General features: G+C 44.8%; 1 protein-coding gene across 1 annotated transcript in view; it reads right to left on the bottom strand.

Moving 5' to 3' along the window:
• LOC149443912 (cell adhesion molecule CEACAM5-like) overlaps positions 1 to 26,147 on the bottom strand; it is a 93,976-nt gene that overhangs the window by 24,661 nt on the left and 43,168 nt on the right. Inside the window, exons 5-7 of the mRNA XM_089655238.1 lie at positions 21,763 to 22,005; positions 20,169 to 20,474; positions 9,820 to 9,936 (exon numbers count right to left, since the gene is read on the bottom strand). Of these exons, the coding sequence (XP_089511364.1) occupies positions 9,820 to 9,936; positions 20,169 to 20,474; positions 21,763 to 22,005 (666 nt within the window). The remainder of the gene's footprint in view (positions 1 to 9,819; positions 9,937 to 20,168; positions 20,475 to 21,762; positions 22,006 to 26,147) is intronic.

The following is a 26,147-nucleotide window of genomic DNA, read 5'->3' as shown; positions in this document are numbered from 1 at the left end:
TCAGTCAGTGTTGATGGGGGAATTCCTCCTGCGGAGGGAGGAGGGGGTTCATGGGGAGCTGTCTCTGCTTGGAGAACACAAAGATTATCTCTACGTCTTTGATAAAAAACAAAACAAAAAAACAACTGTATATATTGGTTTGCGTGAAAGTTATTGCGTTTACAAATGACAAATGGTATATATGCTGGAATTTTTTTTTGTTAATACTAGTAATGGTGGCAAGCAGTGACTTATAGCGGCACTGTGATAGTACGGTGGTCATTCTGACACTGGCTAAGTGACACTGACATCACCAGTGACACTAATACAGTGATCAGTGCTAATAAAATAAAATGCACTGACACTGTACTAAAGACACTGGGCAGGAAGGGGTTACTAACTGGGACACTCAAATGGTTAACTGTGTGCAATGTGTGCAATATGTGCACCCCAGGCTGCTTGGGCACCATGGTTGAAAAAGGCTGATATAGATTAACCATAAAAAACTACTGTAAGTCAGGGTTTTTCATATATTAGATAGAGTAATACATTAACAGAGTGGTCAGTAAAGTGGTATAGTAGAGTAGTAAAGAGTAACCAGGGTAACTAGTTAGTGATATTGTGCTTATGTTGCTTTGTTTCCTTTAGCCCTGATGAAGAGGGAGTTGCAATCCCCCGAAACATGTTGGATTGTTATCTGTTGACCTGTTGTTTTGAGATCCAGTGTTTTGAGTCAGTGTTGAGATTTCATCCCTAGGATTATGCTGTAGCACAAGTCTATGTAGTTTATATGCAGTGGGAAGAAGAGAACTAGGGTACAGAGTCAGTGACCTGACCCTTCATTTCAGTGGATGAAGTGCAATCGCTGGAGCTCCTGAATATGAAAAAGGTGTAGTGAAGTTAGTACCAGTTCCAAATCCGCCTCTTCATCTCTACAATATGTTCAAACAGGAGGCACAGATGTTCTCCAGTACACTAAAAAATCCAGCTCTGCCAAGAGTGAACACTCTTTATACTCTGTTGTTTTAGCTCTTCTATCCCATCACCAGTTGATTTACTCTAATTAGTCACAGGGCTAGTAAACTGCATTGGTTCTTTAGAATATATTTACTATACAGGCCGCTATTGAAGCATCCTGGTCTTCCATAACACCTCAGCAGTGCCACAGGCTGATAGCTTCCATGCCACGCCGCATTGAGGCAGTAATTGCTGCAAAAGGGGCCCAAACCAAGTACTGAGTGTCAAGGTCCTACCTTTTTACCAGAGGTTATGTTACTCCATGTGCTGGCATCCATCTTGGATTTCTGCAGAGCATGGTGGGAATCTTTTATGCCTTCAGGTCTCTGAGGTCCATCCCCCAGAGGGGTGTGGCTGATGACATATAAGCCTGTGTTCCGCACATGCTCTTTGCACTTGTGTCTTGTGTCTTTGTTACTCTGTTCTGACTCTCGTGACTCTCCTGGAATCTGACTCGGCTTGTGACCTGACCATGCTTTGTGTTCTCCTTTGATCTGACCCTCCGTTGCTGAACCCAGCTCGTGACCCGTGATTCTCGTCTGCTGTCATGTACCGTTTTTGTCTCGTTGTTTACCCGGCCTGTCTGACTACTCTATTGTCTTTACCACTAGCTACACGCCATTGGCGGCGGCCATTACCGCAGCTGGGGTGCCTCGGGGGCCGCTGGTTCCTGGCTGCGTCAAGTCCATCCCCACCATCAGGGGCCCTGGTGAAGGGCAGCCTGGGACTTAGACTCCGCGCCCTGAGGGACTTCGGTCTGTGGGTGGTGGTTGCCGTCAGCCTGTGCGTTACATTGATATTAGGCCTGCTTGTCCGTTTCCCAGCTCCTGCCCTGACACTGAGTACATATGCATGCTTATACTTTTCAGAAGTCCGATATTGTTCTATGTACAATCCTTGTTTTATTGATTGCATGTAATATTCTAATTTTCTGAGATTGTGGATTTGGGGTTTTCATGAGCTGTAAGCCATAATCATCACAATTATGACAAATCACGGCTTGAACTATCTTGCTTTGCATGTAATGAGTCTATCTCATATATTAGTTTCACCTTTTAAGCTGCATTACTGAAATAAATGAACTTTTGCACGATATTCAAATTTTTTGAGTTTCACCTGTAGTTGCAGCCTGGTGCATGCGTACTGCACTCTCAATGGACAGCAGAGCCATGCTGAGGCCATGACTCGCAGGAGTGACGTCATCATGGCTTGGCCAGTCAAACAGCTGAATCCCACGAACCCGGAAGGAAGACAGAGTGAAGATGTAAGCACCTACAGCGGTGACAGTGCCCCGCTGGAGGGCTTCATTTTCAGGTAAGTCTTTCATAATGTGCTATGTGATGCATACTAGCATATTGTGCTATTATTTTGCTGGGGAAATTTTTGAGGGAGTTTTTTATTTTTTTTACAGTTTACTACTGTTTTAGATCACTGTCTGCATACTTGCTGTGGCCATTACAAGGGGTCCTACTCACCTTGCTATATTTCTTTATATTTGGAGAACTATGGCAGAAAGTGCTCTCCATTGGAGTACCCAAGCCACATAAGAAGTCGTGGATCGACTCAACCCACCAGGCTCCACCTATATCTAAAATATCATTGTTAAGTTGGCTGATCCTTTAAGACCACCTCAAACAGGTAAAAATACTTTTCATAAAACCCAGCTATGCCAAGTCAAAGCCCAAAAGACACAAAAGAAAACACAACACATGGCACTTGGCTTCAAATAGAAAATAAACTATAATTTAAATGGGTAATTCCAGACATTGTTCAGAAGAACAGCGTACCTTGATTAAAAAGTTGATTGGAGAGAGGAAAACATATAAAGAAGTGCAGAAAATGATAGGCTGCTCAGCTAAAATGATCGCAAATGCTTTAAAATGGCAACCAAAACCTGAGAGATGTGGAAGAAAGCGAAAAATTACCATTCAAATGGATAGAAGAATAGCCAAAATGGCAAGGACTCAGCCAACAATCAGCTCCAGGAAGATGAAAGAAGGTGTAAAGTTCCCTGTGAGTACTGTTACAATTAGAAGATGCCGATGTGAAGCCAAGCTATCTGCAAGAAGCCCCCGCAAAGTCCCACTGTTGAAAAAAAGACATGTGCTGAAGAGGTTACAATTTGCCAAAGAGCACATTGACTGACCTAAAGAAAAATGGTGCAACATTTTGTGGACTGATGAAAGTAAGATTGTTCTTTTTGGGTCTAGTGGCCGGAGACAGTTTGTCAGACGACCCCCAAACACTGAATTCAAGCCACAGTACACTGTGAAGACAGTGAAGCATGGTGGTGCAAGCATCATGATATGGGGATGTTTCTCATACTACAGTGTTGGGCCTATTTATCGCATACCAGGGATCATGGATGAGTTTGAATACATCAGAATACTTGAAGAGGTCATGCTGCCTTTTGCTGAAGAGGAAATGCCCTTGAAATGGGTGTTCCAACAAGACAACGACCCCAAACAAACCAGTAAACGTGCAACATCTTGGTTCCAGACCAACAAGATGGACGTTATGGAGTGGCCAGCCCAATCCCCGGATCTTAATCCAATAGAAAACTTGTGGGGTGACATCAAAAATGCTGTTTCTGAGGCAAAACCAAGAAATGGAGAAGAACTGTGGAATGTAGTCCAATCATCCTGGGCTGGAATACCTGATCACAGGGGCCAGAAGTTGGGTGACTCTATGCAACACAGATGTACAGCAGTTCTCAGAAACAGTGCGACTACAACCAAATATTCATTAAGTCATTCAAAGGAAAGCAAAATCTTCAAACATTTTTCGGTTTATATAGTGAATGTTTGAGTTTGTAAAGAAGAATACAAACACTGCTATTTTTTTTGAACAGTCTAATATTCACTTTTCTTCAATTTTGTTTAGAGGAACAACACAAATTTGATCTATTTTTCTTCGTGTTTTGATTTGGAATAGAATGTGTAGTGTACCCAATGCATTTGTGTGGATGGAAATAAAAGCTATTAGAAGGATTTTGAGCTTTATTCACTTTTTTCAACACACTGCTATACTTTTGAACACAACTGTGTGTGTATATATATATATATATATATATATATATATATATATATAGTTAAGGAGGAGACTGACGGGATGTAGTGGTCTGGTGCTGCTAGCATGTGAGGCTTAGGGGACTTTAAGAAATGCCCCTCTAGAATAGTTCCGAAGTTGCTATTGGAGAAGTGAACCTAAGCTAAGGAATTGTATTGAGAACTTTACTTGGAAATGCTGAATCGTACCCCCTGAATTGTTCTAAGAACTACTAAAGTTTATGGAAAAAGGCGTAACAGAATGTTGGAACTGCTTTGTACCACCTATACCATTTCTGCTTTTTTTAAGTAAACTATCTAAAACGGTTGACCATGTGTACAATCATTTATTTGAAGAAGTGGGACTCAGGCTAGGGGATTTGAGTAGCCAGGATGGTGGACTTCCTCCATAATACAGGAGTTTGGTACCCCATTGTGTTGCTGTCGCAGGAAGATTAAATTAAATGCCCAGGGCCAGCATGGTCCTTGCTGGTGGCCAACCAGGGATGTGCTTACATTCTCACATTCCCTGTCACCACTACCAGGGGTATTAGACAAGAGGTATAAGAGAAGACCCCTCTTCAGCCTTCAGAGGAGATAATGAAAGGTGGAGGTGTTCTAAGAATTCAAATTAGGAATGAGCAGCCTGGGGTAATAACACTGATCCTCTATATCTACAGAACAATGAGTATGCATAATCTCACCCTAGTAGAGAAAGGCAGGCCATTGATTATGAGATTTTCTTTCTTGCAACCTCAGTTTACAGGAAAGAAATTTGCTTGATTCTCCCATCAGTCAGTGTTGATGGGGGAATTCCTCCTGCGGAGGGAGGAGGGGGTTCATGGGGAGCTGTCTCTGCTTGGAGAACACAAAGATTATCTCTACGTCTTTGATAAAAAACAAAACAAAAAAACAATAACTGTATATATTGGTTTGCGTGAAAGTTATTGCGTTTACAAATGACAAATGGTATATATGCTGGAATTTTTTTTTGTTAATACTAGTAATGGTGGCAAGCAGTGACTTATAGCGGCACTGTGATAGTACGGTGGTCATTCTGACACTGGCTAAGTGACACTGACATCACCAGTGACACTAATACAGTGATCAGTGCTAATAAAATAAAATGCACTGACACTGTACTAAAGACACTGGGCAGGAAGGGGTTACTAACTGGGACACTCAAATGGTTAACTGTGTGCAATGTGTGCAATATGTGCACCCCAGGCTGCTTGGGCACCATGGTTGAAAAAGGCTGATATAGATTAACCATAAAAAACTACTGTAAGTCAGGGTTTTTCATATATTAGATAGAGTAATACATTAACAGAGTGGTCAGTAAAGTGGTATAGTAGAGTAGTAAAGAGTAACCAGGGTAACTAGTTAGTGATATTGTGCTTATGTTGCTTTGTTTCCTTTAGCCCTGATGAAGAGGGAGTTGCAATCCCCCGAAACATGTTGGATTGTTATCTGTTGACCTGTTGTTTTGAGATCCAGTGTTTTGAGTCAGTGTTGAGATTTCATCCCTAGGATTATGCTGTAGCACAAGTCTATGTAGTTTATATGCAGTGGGAAGAAGAGAACTAGGGTACAGAGTCAGTGACCTGACCCTTCATTTCAGTGGATGAAGTGCAATCGCTGGAGCTCCTGAATATGAAAAAGGTGTAGTGAAGTTAGTACCAGTTCCAAATCCGCCTCTTCATCTCTACAATATGTTCAAACAGGAGGCACAGATGTTCTCCAGTACACTAAAAAATCCAGCTCTGCCAAGAGTGAACACTCTTTATACTCTGTTGTTTTAGCTCTTCTATCCCATCACCAGTTGATTTACTCTAATTAGTCACAGGGCTAGTAAACTGCATTGGTTCTTTAGAATATATTTACTATACAGGCCGCTATTGAAGCATCCTGGTCTTCCATAACACCTCAGCAGTGCCACAGGCTGATAGCTTCCATGCCACGCCGCATTGAGGCAGTAATTGCTGCAAAAGGGGCCCAAACCAAGTACTGAGTGTCAAGGTCCTACCTTTTTACCAGAGGTTATGTTACTCCATGTGCTGGCATCCATCTTGGATATCTGCAGAGCATGGTGGGAATCTTTTATGCTTCAGGTCTCTGAGGTCCATCCCCCAGAGGGGTGTGGCTGATGACATATAAGCCTGTGTTCCGCACATGCTCTTTGCACTTGTGTCTTGTGTCTTTGTTACTCTGTTCTGACTCTCGTGACTCTCCTGGAATCTGACTCGGCTTGTGACCTGACCATTCTTTGTGTTCTCCTTTGATCTGACCCTCCGTTGCTGAACCCAGCTCGTGACCCGTGATTCTCGTCTGCTGTCATGTACCGTTTTTGTCTCGTTGTTTACCCGGCCTGTCTGACTACTCTATTGTCTTTACCACTAGCTACACGCCATTGGCGGTGGCCATTACCGCAGCTGGGGTGCCTCGGGGGCCGCTGGTTCCTGGCTGCGTCAAGTCCATCCCCACCATCAGGGGCCCTGGTGAAGGGCAGCCTGGGACTTAGACTCCGCGCCCTGAGGGACTTCGGTCTGTGGGTGGTGGTTGCCGTCAGCCTGTGCGTTACATTGATATTAGGCCTGCTTGTCCGTTTCCCAGCTCCTGCCCTGACACTGAGTACATATGCATGCTTATACTTTTCAGAAGTCCGATATTGTTCTATGTACAATCCTTGTTTTATTGATTGCATGTAACATTCTAATTTTCTGAGATTGTGGATTTGGGGTTTTCATGAGCTGTAAGCCATAATCATCACAATTATGACAAATCACGGCTTGAACTATCTTGCTTTGCATGTAATGAGTCTATCTCATATATTAGTTTCACCTTTTAAGCTGCATTACTGAAATAAATGAACTTTTGCACGATATTCAAATTTTTTGAGTTTCACCTGTAGTTGCAGCCTGGTGCATGCGTACTGCACTCTCAATGGACAGCAGAGCCATGCTGAGGCCATGACTCGCAGGAGTGATGTCATCATGGCTTGGCCAGTCAAACAGCTGAATCCCACGAACCCGGAAGGAAGACAGAGTGAAGATGTAAGCACCTACAGCGGTGACAGTGCCCCGCTGGAGGGCTTCATTTTCAGGTAAGTCTTTCATAATGTGCTATGTGATGCATACTAGCATATTGTGCTATTATTTTGCTGGGGAAATTTTTGAGGGAGTTTTTTATTTTTTTTACAGTTTACTACTGCTTTAGATCACTGTCTGCATACTTGCTGTGGCCATTACAAGGGGTCCTACTCACCTTGCTATATTTCTTTATATTTGGAGAACTATGGCAGAAAGTGCTCTCCATTGGAGTACCCAAGCCACATAAGAAGTCGTGGATCGACTCAACCCACCAGGCTCCACCTATATCTAAAATATCATTGTTAAGTTGGCTCATCCTTTAAGACCACCTCAAACAGGTAAAAATACTTTTCATAAAACCCAGCTATGCCAAGTCAAAGCCCAAAAGACACAAAAGAAAACACAACACATGGCACTTGGCTTCAAATAGAAAATAAACTATAATTTAAGTCAAAAAATATATGCACAACCCCTCCCTTCCCATTTTACAATATAGATACAGTATAACAGTTATCTACAAGTTTTATTCTTGGTTGTCACAGATGCTATAAACACACACAATAGGTGATATTTCACATTGTACATAGACTTATTTAATAAGGCAGTAAAAAAACAAAGTAACGTGACTTATATCTACCAATCAGGTTTAGAGCAGAAGGATGATGAAAAATGATTGGTTGCTATAAGTACAGTACATTACTATACAGTCATTAAATAAAACTAGTAATGTAATGATAAGCATTATAGTTTTAGAAAGACAACAAACGATCTGTCTTGTGTCTTGTACTCCAAGGAGTGCCGGTAACATCTCGCACAGATGTCTGTGTAGGCCATAGCTTGGACCAATGATGGTTGTCAATGCTGAAAAATAAAGAAAATAAATAAATAAAGAAGCTGTTCGTTCATTGCTTCATGGATTACACTTTGCATGACGTTATGATTTTACTTATGTCACAACACTTCATAGGAAGGACATGGCAAGAGCAAATGTAGCTGATACTGTACAGTAGGTGTATGGAATTCATGAGTAGGAAAAGAATGTCTGCAATACTTTCTCATCTGCTTTAGCAATGTTCATTTCTGGCATCATGAATTCCAGGTATGGATACTTTTATATAGTTACATTGGTGCAGCTTGGACCAAGGTAAGTATGACTTCACCATACCTGTGGGTTCACCATGGAGGCTGGAAATCATTTATGTAGGTATTGCTACTACAGTGGTCTCCACTAGCTTTCGGTCCTGTGTCTTTGCCTTGCTGCTTACTGAACAAAGGAGATTGCCTGCTCTGCACAGGTGCCATTCAGAAAAAGCTTTGTATTCTTTCAGTGGATGCAAAGCATTCTCTGATTGGTCAAGATGGAGATCATGACTTCCCTCCCCCACCTCTCTTCCTCATCCGTTCAAATAATGCTTTGCATTCATTGAGGAAATGCAAAGCGCTCTCTGAATGGTTCTTCTACCGAGCAAGTGACTTCCTATGTTCACAATGCAGCAGGGCAGCATGTAAGCAGGTGCTTCCAAAAAGTTCTGTGTGTTAAGTTTTTCTTCTATTACGTTCATGTTCTGAGGTAAATCAGGTCAACTATGTCTGAAAGCTAATTGTTGCAATGTAGATTTGTTGCACTGTATCCTTAGGTTGACCTGTTGAGTTGGTGAAAGGGTTAACGTTGCTGGACAGGTTTTCATGCTCATTTCAGGAAGGTTACCACCCCTTGTAGGTCATATGATATATAAATAGGGGCATATAAGCCCCTGGGGCCTGGAGAAATACTGCCAAAATGTAGCCATTTTTCTGTTGGTCTGAGCCATCTCTGGTGGGAAGCCCAGTCAGGGTTCTCAGTGGGATCTGGAACCTCTGGACATATATAGACTTATGCTACGTTAAGCTGGACCCTGTTATGGATTATTGCTACCTCTTTACTGCCTCAATGGAGCCTTGCCTTGAGAAGGACTCTTTTATGGATTTATCCATCTACCTATGACTAGCTCATGGGACACTCTGCGGGGGCACTTTCAAAAGAACAAGGCTTACAACAAGGGACTGGAAAGGTTAGACAGGATACAGTAAAGAAGCCTATTGAGCAGAAAGCTGCCCTGAGGAGGCATTATTACAATTTGTAATGACTACCGTATTTGTGTCCCTTGCTAAAGTGCCAAATCAGCAAGGAAACGCAGAGCTGATGAACACTCTGGTAATGAAGGGGTGTTATGCATGGACCCTTCACTAGTGACTGGTTCCCCACATACTGGGACTGAATTTGTGGCACAGAGTACCCAGAGAAACCCAGCCTGGGAGTCATGTATGGTGTAGCAAGGCTTCGGGAGGGGAACAAGCATGAAGATATGGAGAAGTGCTTTTCCTATATCGAGAAGCAGCATACAGAACATTCTCACTGGGAATGAGGTGACGGTACTGCTGAGTTGGTGGAGACCAGAGGGTGGTGGGACTGGCTCAGAAATGCTGATTACCTGGGGAGTGGTGTTCTCTAACAGAAGTTGTGTCTTCTTATCACTACCCTCTATGACTTCCCCTATCATCCCATATCTTCTAGCTTCATTTATCATCTTTAATATCCTTTCAGTGTCTGTAAATGTCCCTGTGGTTTACTTCAACATCTGCAGGCACAGTAAACACCAAGACATACAGAATGCTTCGAGCACATCTGACTGTTGTACACTTACATCATTTCAGTTTCTTTACAAGAAAGAACCCACCGACCCCGATAAGGGCCACACCAGCTAGTACACCAATCACAATGCCAGCTATTGCTCCTCCGCTCAGTCCACTAGAACCACTAGAACCTGTGGGCAAAAAAAAAGACATTTGTACAGAAGAAGAATTATGAAAACAGACCCTCTGTAATAAAACTATGGACCCACCACTGTACTGGAAATTGTGTTCTTATGTAATACATAGAATGGCCTGCCTTCATCAGCACATAAACACTTTAAAAGTATAAATATTTTTAGAGGATAACAATATAGGCAGATATATGGACTTTGTTTCAAATGTTGTTTTACTGAATATGTACACCAATCAGTCCCAATAAAGTGCCTTCTGCAATGGTCACCAACCCATCAGCATCCTCAGAGTTCTCAACAATACAATATTTCAAAAAGGAGTCCTGCTTCAAGGACTTCTAATATGTATCATGTAAAAAGAATTGCAAAAGGGCTGGAAATGTCACTGTTATGCTTAGATAAGTTTTATGCTATTTTTTGCAATATATTTTATTATAAGGCCTTGGTGCGGAGTGCCTTTTTTGAAACATTTTTTAAAATGTTTTATATATAGTATGGTTTGTGCCCAACTTACATATTGTTTAAAGAAAAGTCCCAAAGCTTTTTTTTTTAAATAACAGATCCAACATTAAAAGCCAAACTGAACCGACATAGACAGCTGATGTATTCATTTTGTTGTTTAATTTAGTATTATATATGCCTCACAACGCTTTGATGAAGTAGATATCCATGAAACACATTGAGAATACTCCTCACTCCTCTGAAAGAAGCAGAAAAAAGTAACCTATATAAAGACTGATCTATATTTATAATAGAGATTAGGAAGTTGTGGGGCTCTCAAGAGGATGTCGATATTTAGACATCTTGAAATGAAGTCTATGTTTGGAATCCCAACTATGGCACCACCTGCCTGGAGCAGGGGCGGACTGACCATTTGGAAACTCTGGCACTCCCCGAGGGCCCGGGGTCAATAGGGGGCCCCATGAGGTGCCCCTGGTACCTTTTTCATAGGCTTTTTTGAGTTTGGGCAAGGACACAGGGGCCCCATGATCCCCTATTGCCCGGGGGCCCCATGAGTTGTCCGCCCCTGGCCTGGAGTTTGCATGTTCTCCCTGTGCCTGCGTGGGTTTCCTCCGGGTACTCTCGTTTCCTCCCACACTCCAAAGACATGCTGGTAGGTAATTGGCTGCTGTCTAAATTGGCCCTAATATGTGTATGTATGAATGTGAGTTATGGACCTGAGATTGTACACCCCTTGAGGGTTAGGGACTGATGTGACTATAATATATATATATGTGTGTGTGTTATGATCCGCCAGGCGGAGCCTTCCAGCTGCCAACTGACAGACCAATCCAGAGCGTGGGGTCTAAGCCCGGGCTGTGCCTTCACCAGGGCCCCTGATGGTGGGGATGGACTTGAAACAGTCCCGGGCCAGGTCACGACCTCTGAGCGGGCCCACCAGCGGCTGAGGTGGCCTCCGGGGATGTGTGTAGGTACCGGGAGAGCCAGATATGAAGAGGATGACGGCCCCAGCAGGGTGGTACGGATAGTGGTCCCGTGGGGGTAAGCGGGGTACCGAATCGGCGGGCAAGGAGTAGTCGGGTCACATGCAGGGTCAGCCAGGTAAATCAGTCCGTAGAATAGTCAGGATAATCCGAGTCAAAACACAGGAGCAGGCAGAATAGTCAGGACAAGCCGGGTCAATCACAGGAGCGGGTAGAATAGTCAGGACAAGCCGGGTCAATCACAGGGGCAGGCAGCGTAGTCAGGGTCAAAAACAGGGTCACAAAACGGGTGCAGGAACTCAGGATCACAGGAAGACCTTGCGGCAATTGGTGACAGTGCAGGGCATCTTTAAATAGTGCGCCCTGCACTGTCATTGGCTGGCTAGGACGTGCCCCCGGCTGTCATTGGACGCCTGAGGCGCGCCCGCGGCTCTCTACTGTGCATGCGCGGCTCCCTGTCAGCCGCGGCTCGCCGGGACCTAGTGCCCGTGTCCCGGCGCGATCCGCCGCCAGTGCGCATGCGCGGGGGACGGCGTCGAGACACAGGAGTCCGGAGCCGCGATCCCTGACATTGCCCCCCCCCCAATGGGCACCCTCCGGGAGCCCCACTGATCTCTCCACCGCGGGTGACCACGAAAAAACTCCCGGATGAGCCTGGGTGCGTGAATGTTCTGGGCGGGTTCCCATGAGTTCTCCTCAGGGCCATAACCCTTCCATTTTATCAGGAACTGTGTCTGGCCCCCCCTCCTTCGGCAACTGAGGATAGTCTCCACTTCGTATTCCTCCTGGTCACCTATGGTGACTGCCTCGGGAGGTCTGGATTCACGGTCCGGGAAGGAATCCGGTCTGGATGGCTTCAGGAGAGATACATGGAACACAGGATGTATCTTGAAGGTCCGCGGAAGCTCAAGTTCGTAGGCCACCTTGTTGACTACACGCTTTACCGGAAATGGGCCAATGTACTTGGGTCCCAGCTTCCTTGAAGGACACAGCATCTTCAAGTTGGTCGTTGCCAGCCACACCTGATCCCCTGGTTGAAGCAGTAATTCTCCTCTTCTCTTCCTGTCGAACGCCCTCTTACTGTCCTCTTGGGCTTTAGCGATGGCTTCCTGAATTGTTTTGTTATTGACAGAAAAGAAGTTCAAGACGTCTTGAGACGCCGGTACCGGATTTTCAGGCATCAAATCAGGGAGAAATGTGGGATGATACCCGTAATTGGAGAAGAACGGGGATTGCCCCGTCGCTGAGTGACTTGAGTTGTTGTACGAGAATTCTGCGGACGGCAACAACGTCAGCCAGTCATCCTGAAGGTAGGACGTGTAACATCGTAAGTATTGCTCCAGAGTTTGGTTGGTCCTCTCGGTTTGGCCGTTGGTCTGTGGATGGTAGGCGGATGAAAGTGACAGCTTGATTCCCAGTGCCTTACACAAGGCGTTCCAGAACCTGGAGGTGAATTGGACTCCCCGATCTGACACTATATCTTCGGGAACCCCGTGAAGCCTCACTACTTCCTTAATGAAGATTCGTGCCGTTTCTGGTGCCGATGGGGTCTTCTCCAGGGGTATAAAATGTGCCATCTTTGAGAAGCGGTCCACGACCACCATTATTGCTGTGTAGCCTTGGGATGGTGGGAGTTCGACCACAAAATCCATGGCTATCATTTGCCAGGCCCGCTTGGGTATTGGTAATGGACGTAACAATCCCCATGCCCGGCTCCTGGAGGGCTTGTTCCTTTGACAGGTGGAGCAGGTCTGGACGTAACGCTCGCAGTCCTTATTCATGTTCGGCCACCAGAACGAGCGCCGTAGTAGTTCCAGAGTTTTCGCAACCCCGAAGTGACCTGCCATTTGATGGTCGTGGCAGTGCCCTAGGACCAAGGTTCGCACTTCTTCTGGGACCATGATCCGGTCTTCCTTCCAAAACAGCCCACCGTGGTTCAGGAGGGGTGACCCAGACGGAACTGGTAGTCCTATAGAAGCGTCGAGAAGTCTGGAACGAAGTTCCGTTTGTAGAGCGAGGAAACTTCCGGAAGGTAAGATGGTGTCAGGTACCACTGCATTGTTGGGGTCCTCAAACATGCGGGACAGAGCGTCTGGTTTTGTGTTCTTAGTACCGGGTCGGTACGTTATATGGAATGTGAATCGCGAGAAGAAAAGAGCCCATCTTGCCTGGCGAGGTCTCAGTCGTCTTGCTGTTCTTAAATATTCAAGGTTTTTGTGATCTGTGAATATTAGGATTGGGTGTGTGGCTCCTTCCAGTAAGTACCTCCATTCTTCTAGAGCGGATTTGATGGCCAGGAGCTCCCGATCTCCAATATCATAGTTACGTTCTGCCGGTGTCAACTTCCTGGAGAAGAACGCCACGGGGTGCAGTAGTTCCTTGGTTCCATTTCTTTGGGACAGAACCGCTCCTACCGCGTTCTCGGAGGCGTCCACTTCCAAGACATATGGGAGAGAAGAATCCGGGTGGCAGAGGATGGGAGCAGAAGTGAACAATTTCTTGAGTTTCTCGAACGCCGTCTGAGCTTCGGGAGTCCACTTAAAGCGGACCCCTTGTTTCGTCAGTTGCGTGATCGGGGAGACCAGACCGGAGAAGTTCCTAACAAACTTTCTATAAAAGTTGGAAAAGCCGATGAAACGCTGTACCCCCTTTTTATCGGCGGGTATTGGCCAATCTAAGATTGCCGTGACCTTCTGGGGATCCATCGCGACCCCCGCGGAAGAGAGAACCAGTCCCAAGAACGTGATTTCGCGCTGCTCGAAACAGCACTTTTCTGCCTTGGCGTATAACCCGTGTTGACGCAACCGTTCTAATACCCGTAATACGTGACCTCGATGAACCTCCAGTGAAGGGGAGAAAATTAGTATGTCATCCAAATAAACCACCACAAAAACATCGAGGAAATCACGAAAAACATCGTTGATAAAATGCTGGAAAGTTGCCGTTGCATTACAGAGCCCGAACGGCATCACTAAATATTCATAGTGACCGAATCTCGTACGGAAGGCCGTCTTCCACTCATCCCCCTCCCTGATACGGACAAGGTTATAGGCCCCCCGCAGGTCTAGTTTAGTAAATATCATTGCTGATCTTAATCTCTGGAGGAGCTCAGGGACTAGTGGTAAGGGATAACGATTTTTTACCGTTATCTTGTTCAGATCACGGTAGTCTATGCAGGGCCGTAACGATTTGTCCTTCTTCTCTACGAAGAACAACCCGGCCCCGGCTGGGGATGTGGATGGACGAATAAATCCCTTCCTAAGGTTCTCGTCAATATATTCCCTCAGTACTCCCGATTCTGTTTCTGACAAAGGAAAGATACGGCCGAATGAGATTTCAGATCCGGGTAGGAGGTTTATCGTAAGAACGGTGCGGGGGAAGAACGTCAGCTCCTCGCTTACTGAAAATGTCTAAGAAGTCATGGTAGGCCGGGGGAATGGTCTGGGATAGATTGGCATCGCCATCCACGCACAGGAGGAACCGGGGACCCACGGATCCTGCGACGTGGCAGTGATTCAAACAGTAAGGTGACCTGAATTGAATCGTTCCCCTTTCCCAGTCAATCTGGGGGTTATGGGCCCGCAGCCAAGGGAGCCCCAGAATGACTGGAAATAGGGGAGATGTGATGGCATCCAAACGGAGGAACTCCTGGTGATGGTCTGCCATTGTGGTGAAAATGGGTGGTGTCTCCTGGTCCACCACCCCTGATTTTATACTGGACCCGTCTGCCAAGAAGATGTTGAACCCCCTTTCTTTGGTCTGAAGTGGTATTTTTTGCCGGTGGGCAAAAGTCAGGTCGATAAAACAACTACAAGCTCCTGAGTCAACGATTGCGGTCACCGACAGTGTTCTTCCCGGGAGCTGTAAAGACACAGGTATGGCCAGGTAATTTGACTGATCATCCCTTCCTGCAGGTAAGGTAAAAGAAAAGGAAGCGGACTTACTCATTTTTGCAGGACAGGAGCGCACCTGATGACCAGCTTCCCCGCAGTACAGGCATAGGTTCAGCGATCGTCTCCTTTGACGTTCCTCGGCCGATAAGTGGGAACGGGCCAGTCCCAGTTGCATGGGTTCCGGGTTGTCCCCCGATTCCGTGCTTCGGGGATGGTTCCCTGGGGTTGGAGCTGTGTCTCTTGGTGGGATCCATGCCACCCTTTGACCCTGGCTGCTCCTTTCCAGCCGACGTTCCCTTAACCTACGGTCAATCTGGATGGCCAACTCAATCAGTTTTTCCAGGGAGTCAGGTAGGCCTACTCGTGCAAGTTCGTCCTTGAGAGATTCAGACAGTCCGATGCGGAACTGGTGACATAAGGCCGCATCGTTCCATCTGGTGTCTCCCATGCATCGCCTAAAATCGGATGCGTATTCTTCGGCTGCCCGGCGGCCTTGCCGCAGAGAGTATAGGGTAGCCTCTGCGGAGGCAGCCCGCTGAGGGTCGTCATACAATACTGCCATGGCCTGAAAGAACTCGGTCACGGAGTCAAGCTGGGGGTCGCGCCTCTCCATCAGACGGTGAGCCCAATCCTGGGGCTCATCCTGAAGGAGAGAGACTATAAACCCCACCCTAACGGTCTTGGTGGAGAACGTGAGGGGCTGCAAGTCAAAATACAGGGTGCAAGCGTTACGGAAGGCTCGGAAGCGGCTCCGGTCACCACGGAACCGTTCCGGCAGGGGAACGCGGGGCTCAGGAGCTGAGGGTGTGGCAACCGCTCCGGATGCCGGGGTAGCGGAAGGTTCCACAGATGGAGAACTCTGAGCAGGGAGAGTCTGGGGGCTAACGTCTCCATGCGGTCCTCCAGTCGGGCGCAGCGACTGTGGAAGTTCTGGAAAGCCTGGGTGAAAGTTGCCAGGTGCTGGCAAATATCCTCTAGGGACGCCGGTCCACTTCCTGGCTCTGTCATGGCCGCAAGGTACTGTTATGATCCGCCAGGCGGAGCCTTCCAGCTGCCAACTGACAGACCAACCCAGAGCGTGGGGTCTAAGCCCGGGCTGTGCCTTCACCAGGGCCCCTGATGGTGGGGATGGACTTGAAACAGTCCCGGGCCAGGTCACGACCTCTGAGCAGGCCCACCAGCGGCTGAGGTGGCCTCCGGGGATGTGTGTAGGTACCGGGAGAGCCAGATATGAAGAGGATGATGGCCCCAGCAGGGTGGTACGGATAGTGGTCCCGTGGGGGTAAGCGGGGTACCGAATCGGCGGGCAAGGAGTAGTCGGGTCACATGCAGGGTCAGCCAGGTAAATCAGTCCGTAGAATAGTCAGGATAATCCGAGTCAAAACACAGGAGCGGGCAGAATAGTCAGGACAAGCCGGGTCAATCACAGGAGCGGGTAGAATAGTCAGGACAAGCCGGGTCAATCATAGGGGCAGGCAGCGTAGTCAGGGTCAAAAACAGGGTCACAAAACGGGTGCAGGAACTCAGGATCACAGGAAGACCTTGCGGCAATTGGTGACAGTGCAGGGCATCTTTAAAAAGTGCGCCCTGCACTGTCATTGGCTGGCTAGGACGCGCCCCCGGCTGTCATTGGACGCCTGAGGCGTGCCCGCGGCTCTCTACTGCGCATGCGCGGCTCCCTGTCAGCCGCGGCTCGCCGGGACCTAGTGCCCGTGTCCCGGCGCGATCCGCCGCCAGTGCGCATGCGCGGGGGACGGCGTCGAGACACAGGAGTCCGGAGCCGCGATCCCTGACAGTGTGTGTAAAGAGCTACGTAAATTGACGTCGCTATACAAGTACATGAAATAAGTAAATAATAATGTGTTTGCACTGACTTGTATGATGTTTTAAGTAAAAAGCTATAAGATAAGGTTTGAAAAAAGACCTTACATCAAAAAATTATCTTTTTAGAAAAACAGTTTAGTTAATGTCATGATGTAACACATTGGGGTTGATTTACTAACTCTAGGTACATTCTTTGGCAGGTTGTGCATCTTGCATTTGCATGGGCATGGCAGCTCATTCATTTGAATGGGCTGCTGTGCCGGTGCATGCACCTTTTTCAAAACGGGGCCACAGTGAAAACACATGGTGTTTTTGATCATGCCATTTCCCTATATTTTCTACACCCACAGACGCGCTGCGGGTGGAGATGCATAAGGGTGCCATTAGGAATGAAGAGCAGCATGATTTGGCTGCGGGTGGTTGTGGGAACAGCTGAGATACCCACACCCTCAACCACCCCACACAGTGTGGGCAGCTGTGAACCTAGCCTACAGGCAAATAGACTGTGCACTTTGTAAAGTGCAGTTGCTCCAGAGCTTAGTAAACGAGCAGAAGTTCTGCTGGCTTTTCATCATTTAATCATGTGCAGGGGCGGACTGACCATTCAAGCACTCGGGCACTGCCGAGGGCCCGGGGTCAGTAGGGGGCCCCATGACATGCCCCTGGTACCTTTTTTATAGGCTTTTTTGGGTGTGCTTTGAGTGTGGGCAAGGACACAGTGGCCCCACGATCCCCTATTGCCCGGGGGCCCCATGAGTTGTCAGTCCACCCCTGATCATGTGCAGGCAAAAATGCTGATTTTTTTTTTCCTTGCATGTTGGGTGTTCTTTGCAAAGTGCAGCTTTATCTCATTTACTAAACTCCGGGGCAACTGCACTTTGCAAACTGCACAGTCTACAGTGTTTGCCTTTTGTAAATCAACCCATAGGATACTTTTTATTTCAGTTATTAATATTTGACTCTTTTGGTAAATATTTTAAAGTACTTTATATAACCACATCCAAAATGTTTAAGACATTGCAAATTTAGTACTGAACAATTATTATAGACAGGTGAGTTATTACAAACCTGGGTTTGTTATTTGCCAATGGGCCATACCATTATGCCTTGAGTAATGTATTCTTCTGCAGGACTCTTCGATGGCAGTTTCACCTTGTTACTATGAGTTTTACTTCCCTGACATTGTGACTAAGGACCCACTGAAAATCTATTCTTCTGGTTTGTTAGAGTGCACTTACAGGTTATTGATTCACTCAATATGGACAGGTGGATGGCAGCGCTTAGCACTGAGGTTAATTGAAGTCAAACTGGTGTTAATATAGTGAAACTAGTATTGAAACAGAAAAAAACCGAGTGGTCCAACGAGTCTTTTATTTGTTTTTTTTTGTAAATTTTTTTGTCTCAGTATAGATCTATACTTGTCCCAAGTATGTTTGAAGCTATTTACTGTTGCCTGGCTCCAGTGGTGTCCCAAGGCAGGTGTGGGGGGTGTGGTCCGCACCGGGTGACACCGACCACATGGGGTGACACCAGACCCGCTCCACAAAAAGGTAAGTTGTAAAGCAAGCCGACGATCCCCACAGGATGGATCCTGCGGGGATAGTTGGCATGCAACCTATACGGGGTGATACTGGACCCACTCCACGAAAAGGTAAGTTGCAAAGAAAGCCGACGATCCCCGCAGGATGGATCGGATCTGCAGATTGAGCATAATGGATCAAAGTCCGATCCATTATGCTCAATCTGCAGATCCAATCCATTCTGCGGGGCTCGTCAGAGGGGGTGTCACCAACCCTAGGGATGCCTCTGCCTGGCTCACTACCTCTGCTGGAAATTTATTGCAAGCATCAACTACTCTTTCAGTAAAATAATGCTTTCTGAGATTAGTTTTGAACTTTCCTCCAGTTAGTTTAAGTTCATGTTCCCGAGTTCTTGATTTTGGTTTCGTGTTTAAAATCCTTCCCTCCTGAACTTTATTCACCCTCTTGCTGTATTTAAAGGCTTCACTCAGGTTTCCTCTTTCCCTTCTTTCCTCCAGACTGTACATGTTAAGTTCCTGAAGTAGCTCTTGATATGTTTTATCCTCCAGACCTTTCACCATTTTTGTTACCCGTCTCTGGACTTGTTCTATCTTATTAATTTAATTTTGTAAGTGAGGTCTCCAAAACTGAACACAGTATTCTAAATGAGGTCTAACTAAAGATCTTTGTAGGGGAATCAGGACCTCCTTCCTCCTGCTGGCGACCCCTCTAGTGATGCATCCTAGCATTCTATTCACTATACCCACTGCCTGGCCAGAAACAGACGGGTGGGTAAAAAAGGTGTTTTTAAGTGTTTTGGGGTGATTGGGTGGAAAGGGGTGGCAGGGAAAGAATTGAAGTAGGGATACAATTGCCCAGAGAGGGGCTTTAAAATTTTGACAGGTTTATGTTGCTGGAGAGTTTGAGGGCCTACAATTGGGCAGCCACAGTTGTTAGTCATTGTAACTCCTGTCATTACACTATTGTGTTTAAAACTACGATTGCTGTAGTCTTCTTATGATGGTTGTGTTCTTAGCACTCTTTTATTTCTCCATTTTAATTGTAGATGAAAAGTTGTCTGAACATGGCTTGGTATTCGAAAAAAATGTGTATTTGTGAAAGTATGTTATTTCTTGTGGACATTTTCCAAAATGTTGGAGTAGCTATGTGGTTGATCACCAGTTATTCCCCTTCTTTGTCATATAAAAAGGAACAATCCCTTCACGGCATGGGCACCATTTTGTTACTTTAGGCAGGTTAGCTGAATGGTTCCAACAGTCTGCGATGAGCAAACAGATCTACCACCACTTCCTCCTAAGCTGCTCATATGTAACACAATCTCATTCTACAGTCTTTGTACAAACCGCTTTTTTCTACCAACCCATTCAATTTGTTTTCAGTAGATCATGCCCTTTTACAACATACAGTAGTTGTAGACCTAAACAGATTGATCAACTAGATTTCAACATAAATAGCCAGCTTAATCATAGATCTGCCCCTTTTGTGAATGATCTTTTCTGAATTCTGTAGTCATGATTATCTTTTCTTACCTTGTGATTTGACTTCGAGAGTGAAATTGAAGGCGGTGCTTCCAATGACATTCTTGGCTCTGCATTCATAGGCCCCACTGTCATTCCCAATCAAGCTGGAGATGAAAAGTATGGATTGAGAGCCAGTGGATTCCACTTTATATTTCCCGTTGCTTGTGATAGTAGCAGGGTTTGGATTGAGATGGAACCATGTGAACTCAGAAATTAAAGAGTCTGGAGATGTCAGGCTCACTGTCAGTGTTGCATTTTGTCCTTCTGTTGCTGAAGTTACTGCACTGTTGTTGTGATTCAAAGAGAGTGGACGTTCTATAAGGAGGACAGTGAAAGTAGTCATCATGCATACTGTAGAACATACTGTAGAACAGGGGTGCTCAACCTGTGTCCCATGGGTGCTCAACCTGTGTCCCATGGGCCACGTGGCCCTCATAGTCCTCTGATGTGGTCCTTGACCAGTGGAGACAAACCGTTGATCATGACCCTGGCCATGGCAAGAGCAGATGGCTGCAGCGAGATCAGTAGCTGCATAAACCAATGCTTTCTCTGTTGCTCTGGCTCCTGTCCCAGGTGGAATGATACCAAGTGCACTTCGCCTGGGACCTTTCTAGCAGCCTGGAGATGGATAGCGATACCAGCAGATGCTGGAAGAGGAAAAGGTCAGTGTATGAAACAACACATACACTGCACTTTCGCAATGGGCATATTAGAATCTATAAAAGGGATAACAACCCCCATATGGAAGAAAAATATATTTGAAATATATTTTTAAAATATTCTTCCCAAATATATTGACATATATTTAAAAATGCTACAATTTTGGCCATATTAAATATATTTCAAAATATATATTTCAACATAATATATATATATATATATATATATATATATATATATTTCTTGAAATACATTTTGAAATATATTTCAAGAAATATATAATTATGTTGAAATGCGTTTTTATTACAAAATATATGAAAATTATTTTTAAAAATACATTTCAAATATACTGTATGTCTTTAAAAATACAAATCTACATATTTGGAATGCATTTACAAATACATGTAAAAATATATGTTAAAATGACTTTTTTATATGCTAAAAAAAATCTGAAGAATATATTTTAAAAAAATATTATTAAAAATCCTCGCCGATACCAATAACTGATATCTTTTGCGGTGTGATTTGAGCCCATACAAAGTGAACGTAAATGTTAAGAACCGCATGTGATTTGAACAGGAATACGATGCGATTCCTGACTGAATCACATGCGGTTTCCCTGGGGGGTGCAGTGCAATCTGCAGAGCGATTTGAACCGTACAAAATGAATGGCTTAATTCGAACTGCAAATCGCACCGCACCGCCAGGGAAACTGCATGTGATTTGGACAGGAATCGCACATGTAATTCTTTGCAGTGTGTTTGGAGCCCATTCATTTTGCATGGGTTCAAATCGCACTTCAAAGCTATTGGTTTCAGGTATCGGAGCATTTGTGAGTACTCATGCAAATGCTTAGTATTGCCATCGATACCAACATGGGTGCAACTCTACTATGTACTAGTCAGAAGATTAATCATATGCTACGTTGATGTCATTATCTCACCAAAAGTTTTATTACACGTGGATGTCTTCCCCAATTGATTTCCTTCACAGGTGAGTACTGACTGTTGGACCTCATTGCCCAGAAGCACACTTCGGTTTACCGCATCCTTTCCCAGATCGACTGTGCCATTAAATGACAGTTGAATATCAGCTGCAGGTTGTCCTCCTGCCCAGGAGCAGATGAGCACCACACCACCAGTGTAAGCTTCTGACCCACAATAAATGCTGGAATTATCAGGGGAATCTGTAAAAGAAGGAAATTAGAAGAGTTAAAGGAAAATTCTAACTTATATCATAAAATTTCAGCTCAGAGCTCAGGCTTTGATGAATGTTCAGAAGGGGTGGATACAGAGCGACTAATCCACCCACTCCTGCACATGTGCACACACCAAGTCACAAGTTAGAGCGTGTTGTGGTTGTTGCTGATGACTGCACAGTTACTGAGGTGAACAGTGAGAGGTCAAGTAATGTGGAGGGTGTGTGCATGCATAGCCACAACCCAGAAAATCAATCATGGTGAGGAGAGACAAGCAGGGAGGGATGCAGACAATATTGTCAGGATCTCACCTCACCACAGGCATTGACCCCACCCACAAGGAGGTTCTTTATTTTTTTTTTTTGCCAACAGGAGTATATTGTAAAATGTATTCCTGTGTCATAAGCAAGCACCTACTGGAAAAAGATAAATAATAAGATAAAATTCTGGCACAAAAATATAGGTAGAGAACATGTGTACACAAGCAATGATATAAATTAAATGAGATTAAAAACATCGCCAGTGGAGTCCATATATATATGTGAAGATATTCAGTCATTAATATACTTGTGGATTAACCACTTGCCAACCACGCTATAGCCAAATCACGGCTACAGCATGGTTGTCCAGTTCTGGGAGGGCGTCATATGATGTCCTCCCAGAATGTGCCCTCCCGAGCGTACCCAGCACTCTCCATGATTCTATGGACACAGCTGATTGCATGATGAGGTAAAAAGCCAATCATAGCGGCCTTTTACCATGTGATTAGCTGTGTCCAATGCAGGGGCGGACTGACAACTCATGGGGCCCCCGGGCAATAGGGTTTCATGGAGCCCCTGTGTCCTTGCCCAAACTAAAAAAAGCCTATGAAAAAGGTACCGGGGCATCTCATGGGGCCCCCTACTGACCCCAGGCCCTCGGGCAGTGCCCGAGTTTCCAAATGGTCAGTCCGCCCTTGGTCCAATGAGTAAATACAGTTGCTTTCCTCCCAACAAAAATGGAATAACACTTTAGGCTAGTCATAGACAATCAGAATTTAGTTGTGTTAAAAAAATTCATTCAGCTTAGCAATGGTTAACGGGGATAATTAGATGGTCATTTGTGACCCTAGTGATGAGAAAAATGTAGATGAAGAATGATAGTTATTTGAACGAATCAAATTCTAACTGTAAACGTGACTTTCAGGAATTGTATTGTAATGAACATGATCTAGAAGTAGAACTTCATAAACATAAACATCACTTCATCATCCCGCATTGAAATGTTAACATGCAAACCATTGGCATGAAAATTGAACAAAAACAATTTGAGTCTGATGGTACTGTCTCATTGCTCTGACAAACAATTTTTTCAGAATTTCCATGTGAACAAAATTCTACTCGTATATGCCCAACCTTGGGTCTATATCACTGCAATTAATTTTTTATAAATGTGCATACATTACAGGAATAGAAATGGCAACTGTGCACGAATTTTGTTGTAAGATACAGTAAAAATGGAATTATAATATTTTAAAGAGCATTGGTGAACCATTCGTGGGAGGTATTGTTGTGAACATGCACTGATCTACACGCACATGTGCAGAAGTTTAGGCACTAGCCGGTATTGGAGATTTCTTACGCTTGTGCTCGGAATACAGTACAGGAGTCGTTGATGAATACCCATACATAGGCTGACTTTTTCATACAAAAGTCTAGCACAGTGTTTCCCAACCAGGGTGCCCTATGGGTACCCCTAGGGTGCCTCAAGCACAAGATCAACGATGGATGGGAGGACCCTGTGTTCCAAGGGGAACTATGTGGTGACAGGGGACTGTGATATGATGGGCAGACTCTGTCATGGATATACTCTGATGTGATGGGGTCTTTCATGTATAGGAGGAACTCTGATGTGATGAGCGGCCTCTGACACTGTCTTTTGTGAATGGAGGCCTCTGATGTACAGAGGGGATTGCATTGTGATGATGGGACTTTGATGCATTGGAGGTCATGACCAATGGACTCTGTAGTGACAGGGAGGCCTCTGATGTATAGAGGGGATTTTATTGTGGTGGTGGGACTCTGAACCATAGAAGGTCATGATGGGGAGACTCTGTAGTTATAGGGAGGCCTCTGATATATAGAGGGGATTTTATTGAGTTGGTAGGACTCTGATGCGTAGGAGATCATGATGGGGAGACTCTGTAGTAAAAAAGGAGGGGGCCTCTGATATATAGCGGGGATTTTATTGGAGATCATGATGGGGGGATTCTGTACTTATAGGGAGGCCTCTAATGTATATAGGAGATTTTATTGTGATGGTGGGACTCTGATGCATAGGAGGCCATGATGGGGGGGACTTTATTGTAATAGAGGGTCCTCTGATGTATAGAGGGGATTGCATTGTGATGATGGGACTTTGATGCATTGGAGGTCATGACAAAGGGACTCTGTAGTGACAGGGAGGCCTCTGATGTATAGAGGGGATTTTATTGTGATGGTGGGACTCTGATGCATAGGAGGCCACAATGGGGAGACTCTGTTGTATTAGGGGGTCCTATGATGTATATAGGAGATTTTATTGTGATGATGGGACTCTAATGCATAGGAGGCCATGATGGGGGGGACTTTATTGTAATAGGGGGGCCTCTAATGTATAGAGGGGGTTTTATTGTGATGATGGGACTCTGATGCATAAGAGGCCATGATGGGGTGGACTTTATTGTATTAGGGGGGCCTCTGATGTATAGAGGGGATTTTATTGAGTTGGTGGGACTCTGAAGCATAGAAGGCCATGATGGGGAGACTCTGTAGTTATAGGGAGGCCTCTGATATATAGAGGGGATTTTATTGAGTTGGTAGGACTCTGATGCGTAGGAGGTCATGATGGGGAAACTCTGTAGTTATAGGGAGGCCTCTGATATATAGAGGGGATTTTATTGAGTTGGTAGGACTCTGATGCATAGGAGGTCATGATGGGGAGACTCTGTAGTAAAAGGGGAGGGGTCCTCTGATATATAGAGGGGATTTTATTGTGATGGTGAGACTCCGATGCATAGGAGGCCATGATAGCAGGATTCTGTAGTGATAGGGGGGCCTCTGATGTTTAGAGATAATTTTGTATAATGGTGGAACTCTGATGCACAGGAGGCCCTCTGATGTGATGGGGGGATCTCTTACATGGAGGGGGCTTCTGATGTGAAGTTAATTTCTTCAAGGTGGTTGTGTGCATTTTCCCAGGCTCTGGTTTCCTGTTCACAAGTAACATTTATATTTTTTTACATTTAGACTGGGGTGTCTTGAGATTTTGCATACTTTTAAAGGGCACCACAACTAAAAAAATGTTTAAATACGCTGTTCTAGAATACAGGATTTTTTTGTTTGTCATTTAGCTTGGTACATGTGTGTTTGATTGCATAACAAGGTGGCTATTTTTTATTCAGTATATATATTAGAAACATTCTGGCATGTATGTCATGTATTGTACCTTATAGCAATAGAAAACCTAAGAGCAACATTATTTGGACATAACGTGAAATTAAAAACAGACGTCCCAAACACTGGAAGACTTTATCAAGCAATAAATCCGCAGTGGCAGCCGGCCGCCTTGGCACATTTCCCACTGTATTCCGTAATGATAAGTCTCAGCAAGCAATACTCAACTTGTCCAGTCATTCTGCTACTATTACTGATTTGTTACCATTTATTCTTAACCACTTCCAGTCCGGACACTTTTACCCCCTTCCTGCCCAGGGCAATTTTCAGCTTTCAGCGCTATCACACTTTGAATGACAATTGCGCGGTCATGCAACACTGTACCCATATGAATTTTTTACCATTTTTTTGAGACAAATAAAGCTTTATTTTGGTGGTATTTATTCACCACTGGGATTTTTATTTTTTTTGCTATGTAAATGAAAATGTCCAAAAATTTTGAAAAAAAGTGTTTTTCTTATAAAATTTTGCAAATAAATAATCTTTCATCATAAATCTTGGCCAAAATGTATTCCGTTATCTTTTTAGTAAAAACAAAATAAGCCAAATTAGTTTATAACCAAAAATTATAATTTTTAAACTTTTTTTTACATTTTTATTTTATTTTTTTATATTACTATTTATGTTTTTTGTTTTTTTTTTACATACGGTCACCCT

The sequence above is a fragment of the Staurois parvus genome, unplaced genomic scaffold (assembly GCF_062004578.1).
Source record: "Staurois parvus isolate SC_StPar_1 unplaced genomic scaffold, SC_StPar_1.0 ptg000827l, whole genome shotgun sequence".
NCBI lineage: Eukaryota > Metazoa > Chordata > Amphibia > Anura > Ranidae > Staurois > Staurois parvus.
This window is presented reverse-complemented; position numbering and strand designations above follow the sequence as displayed.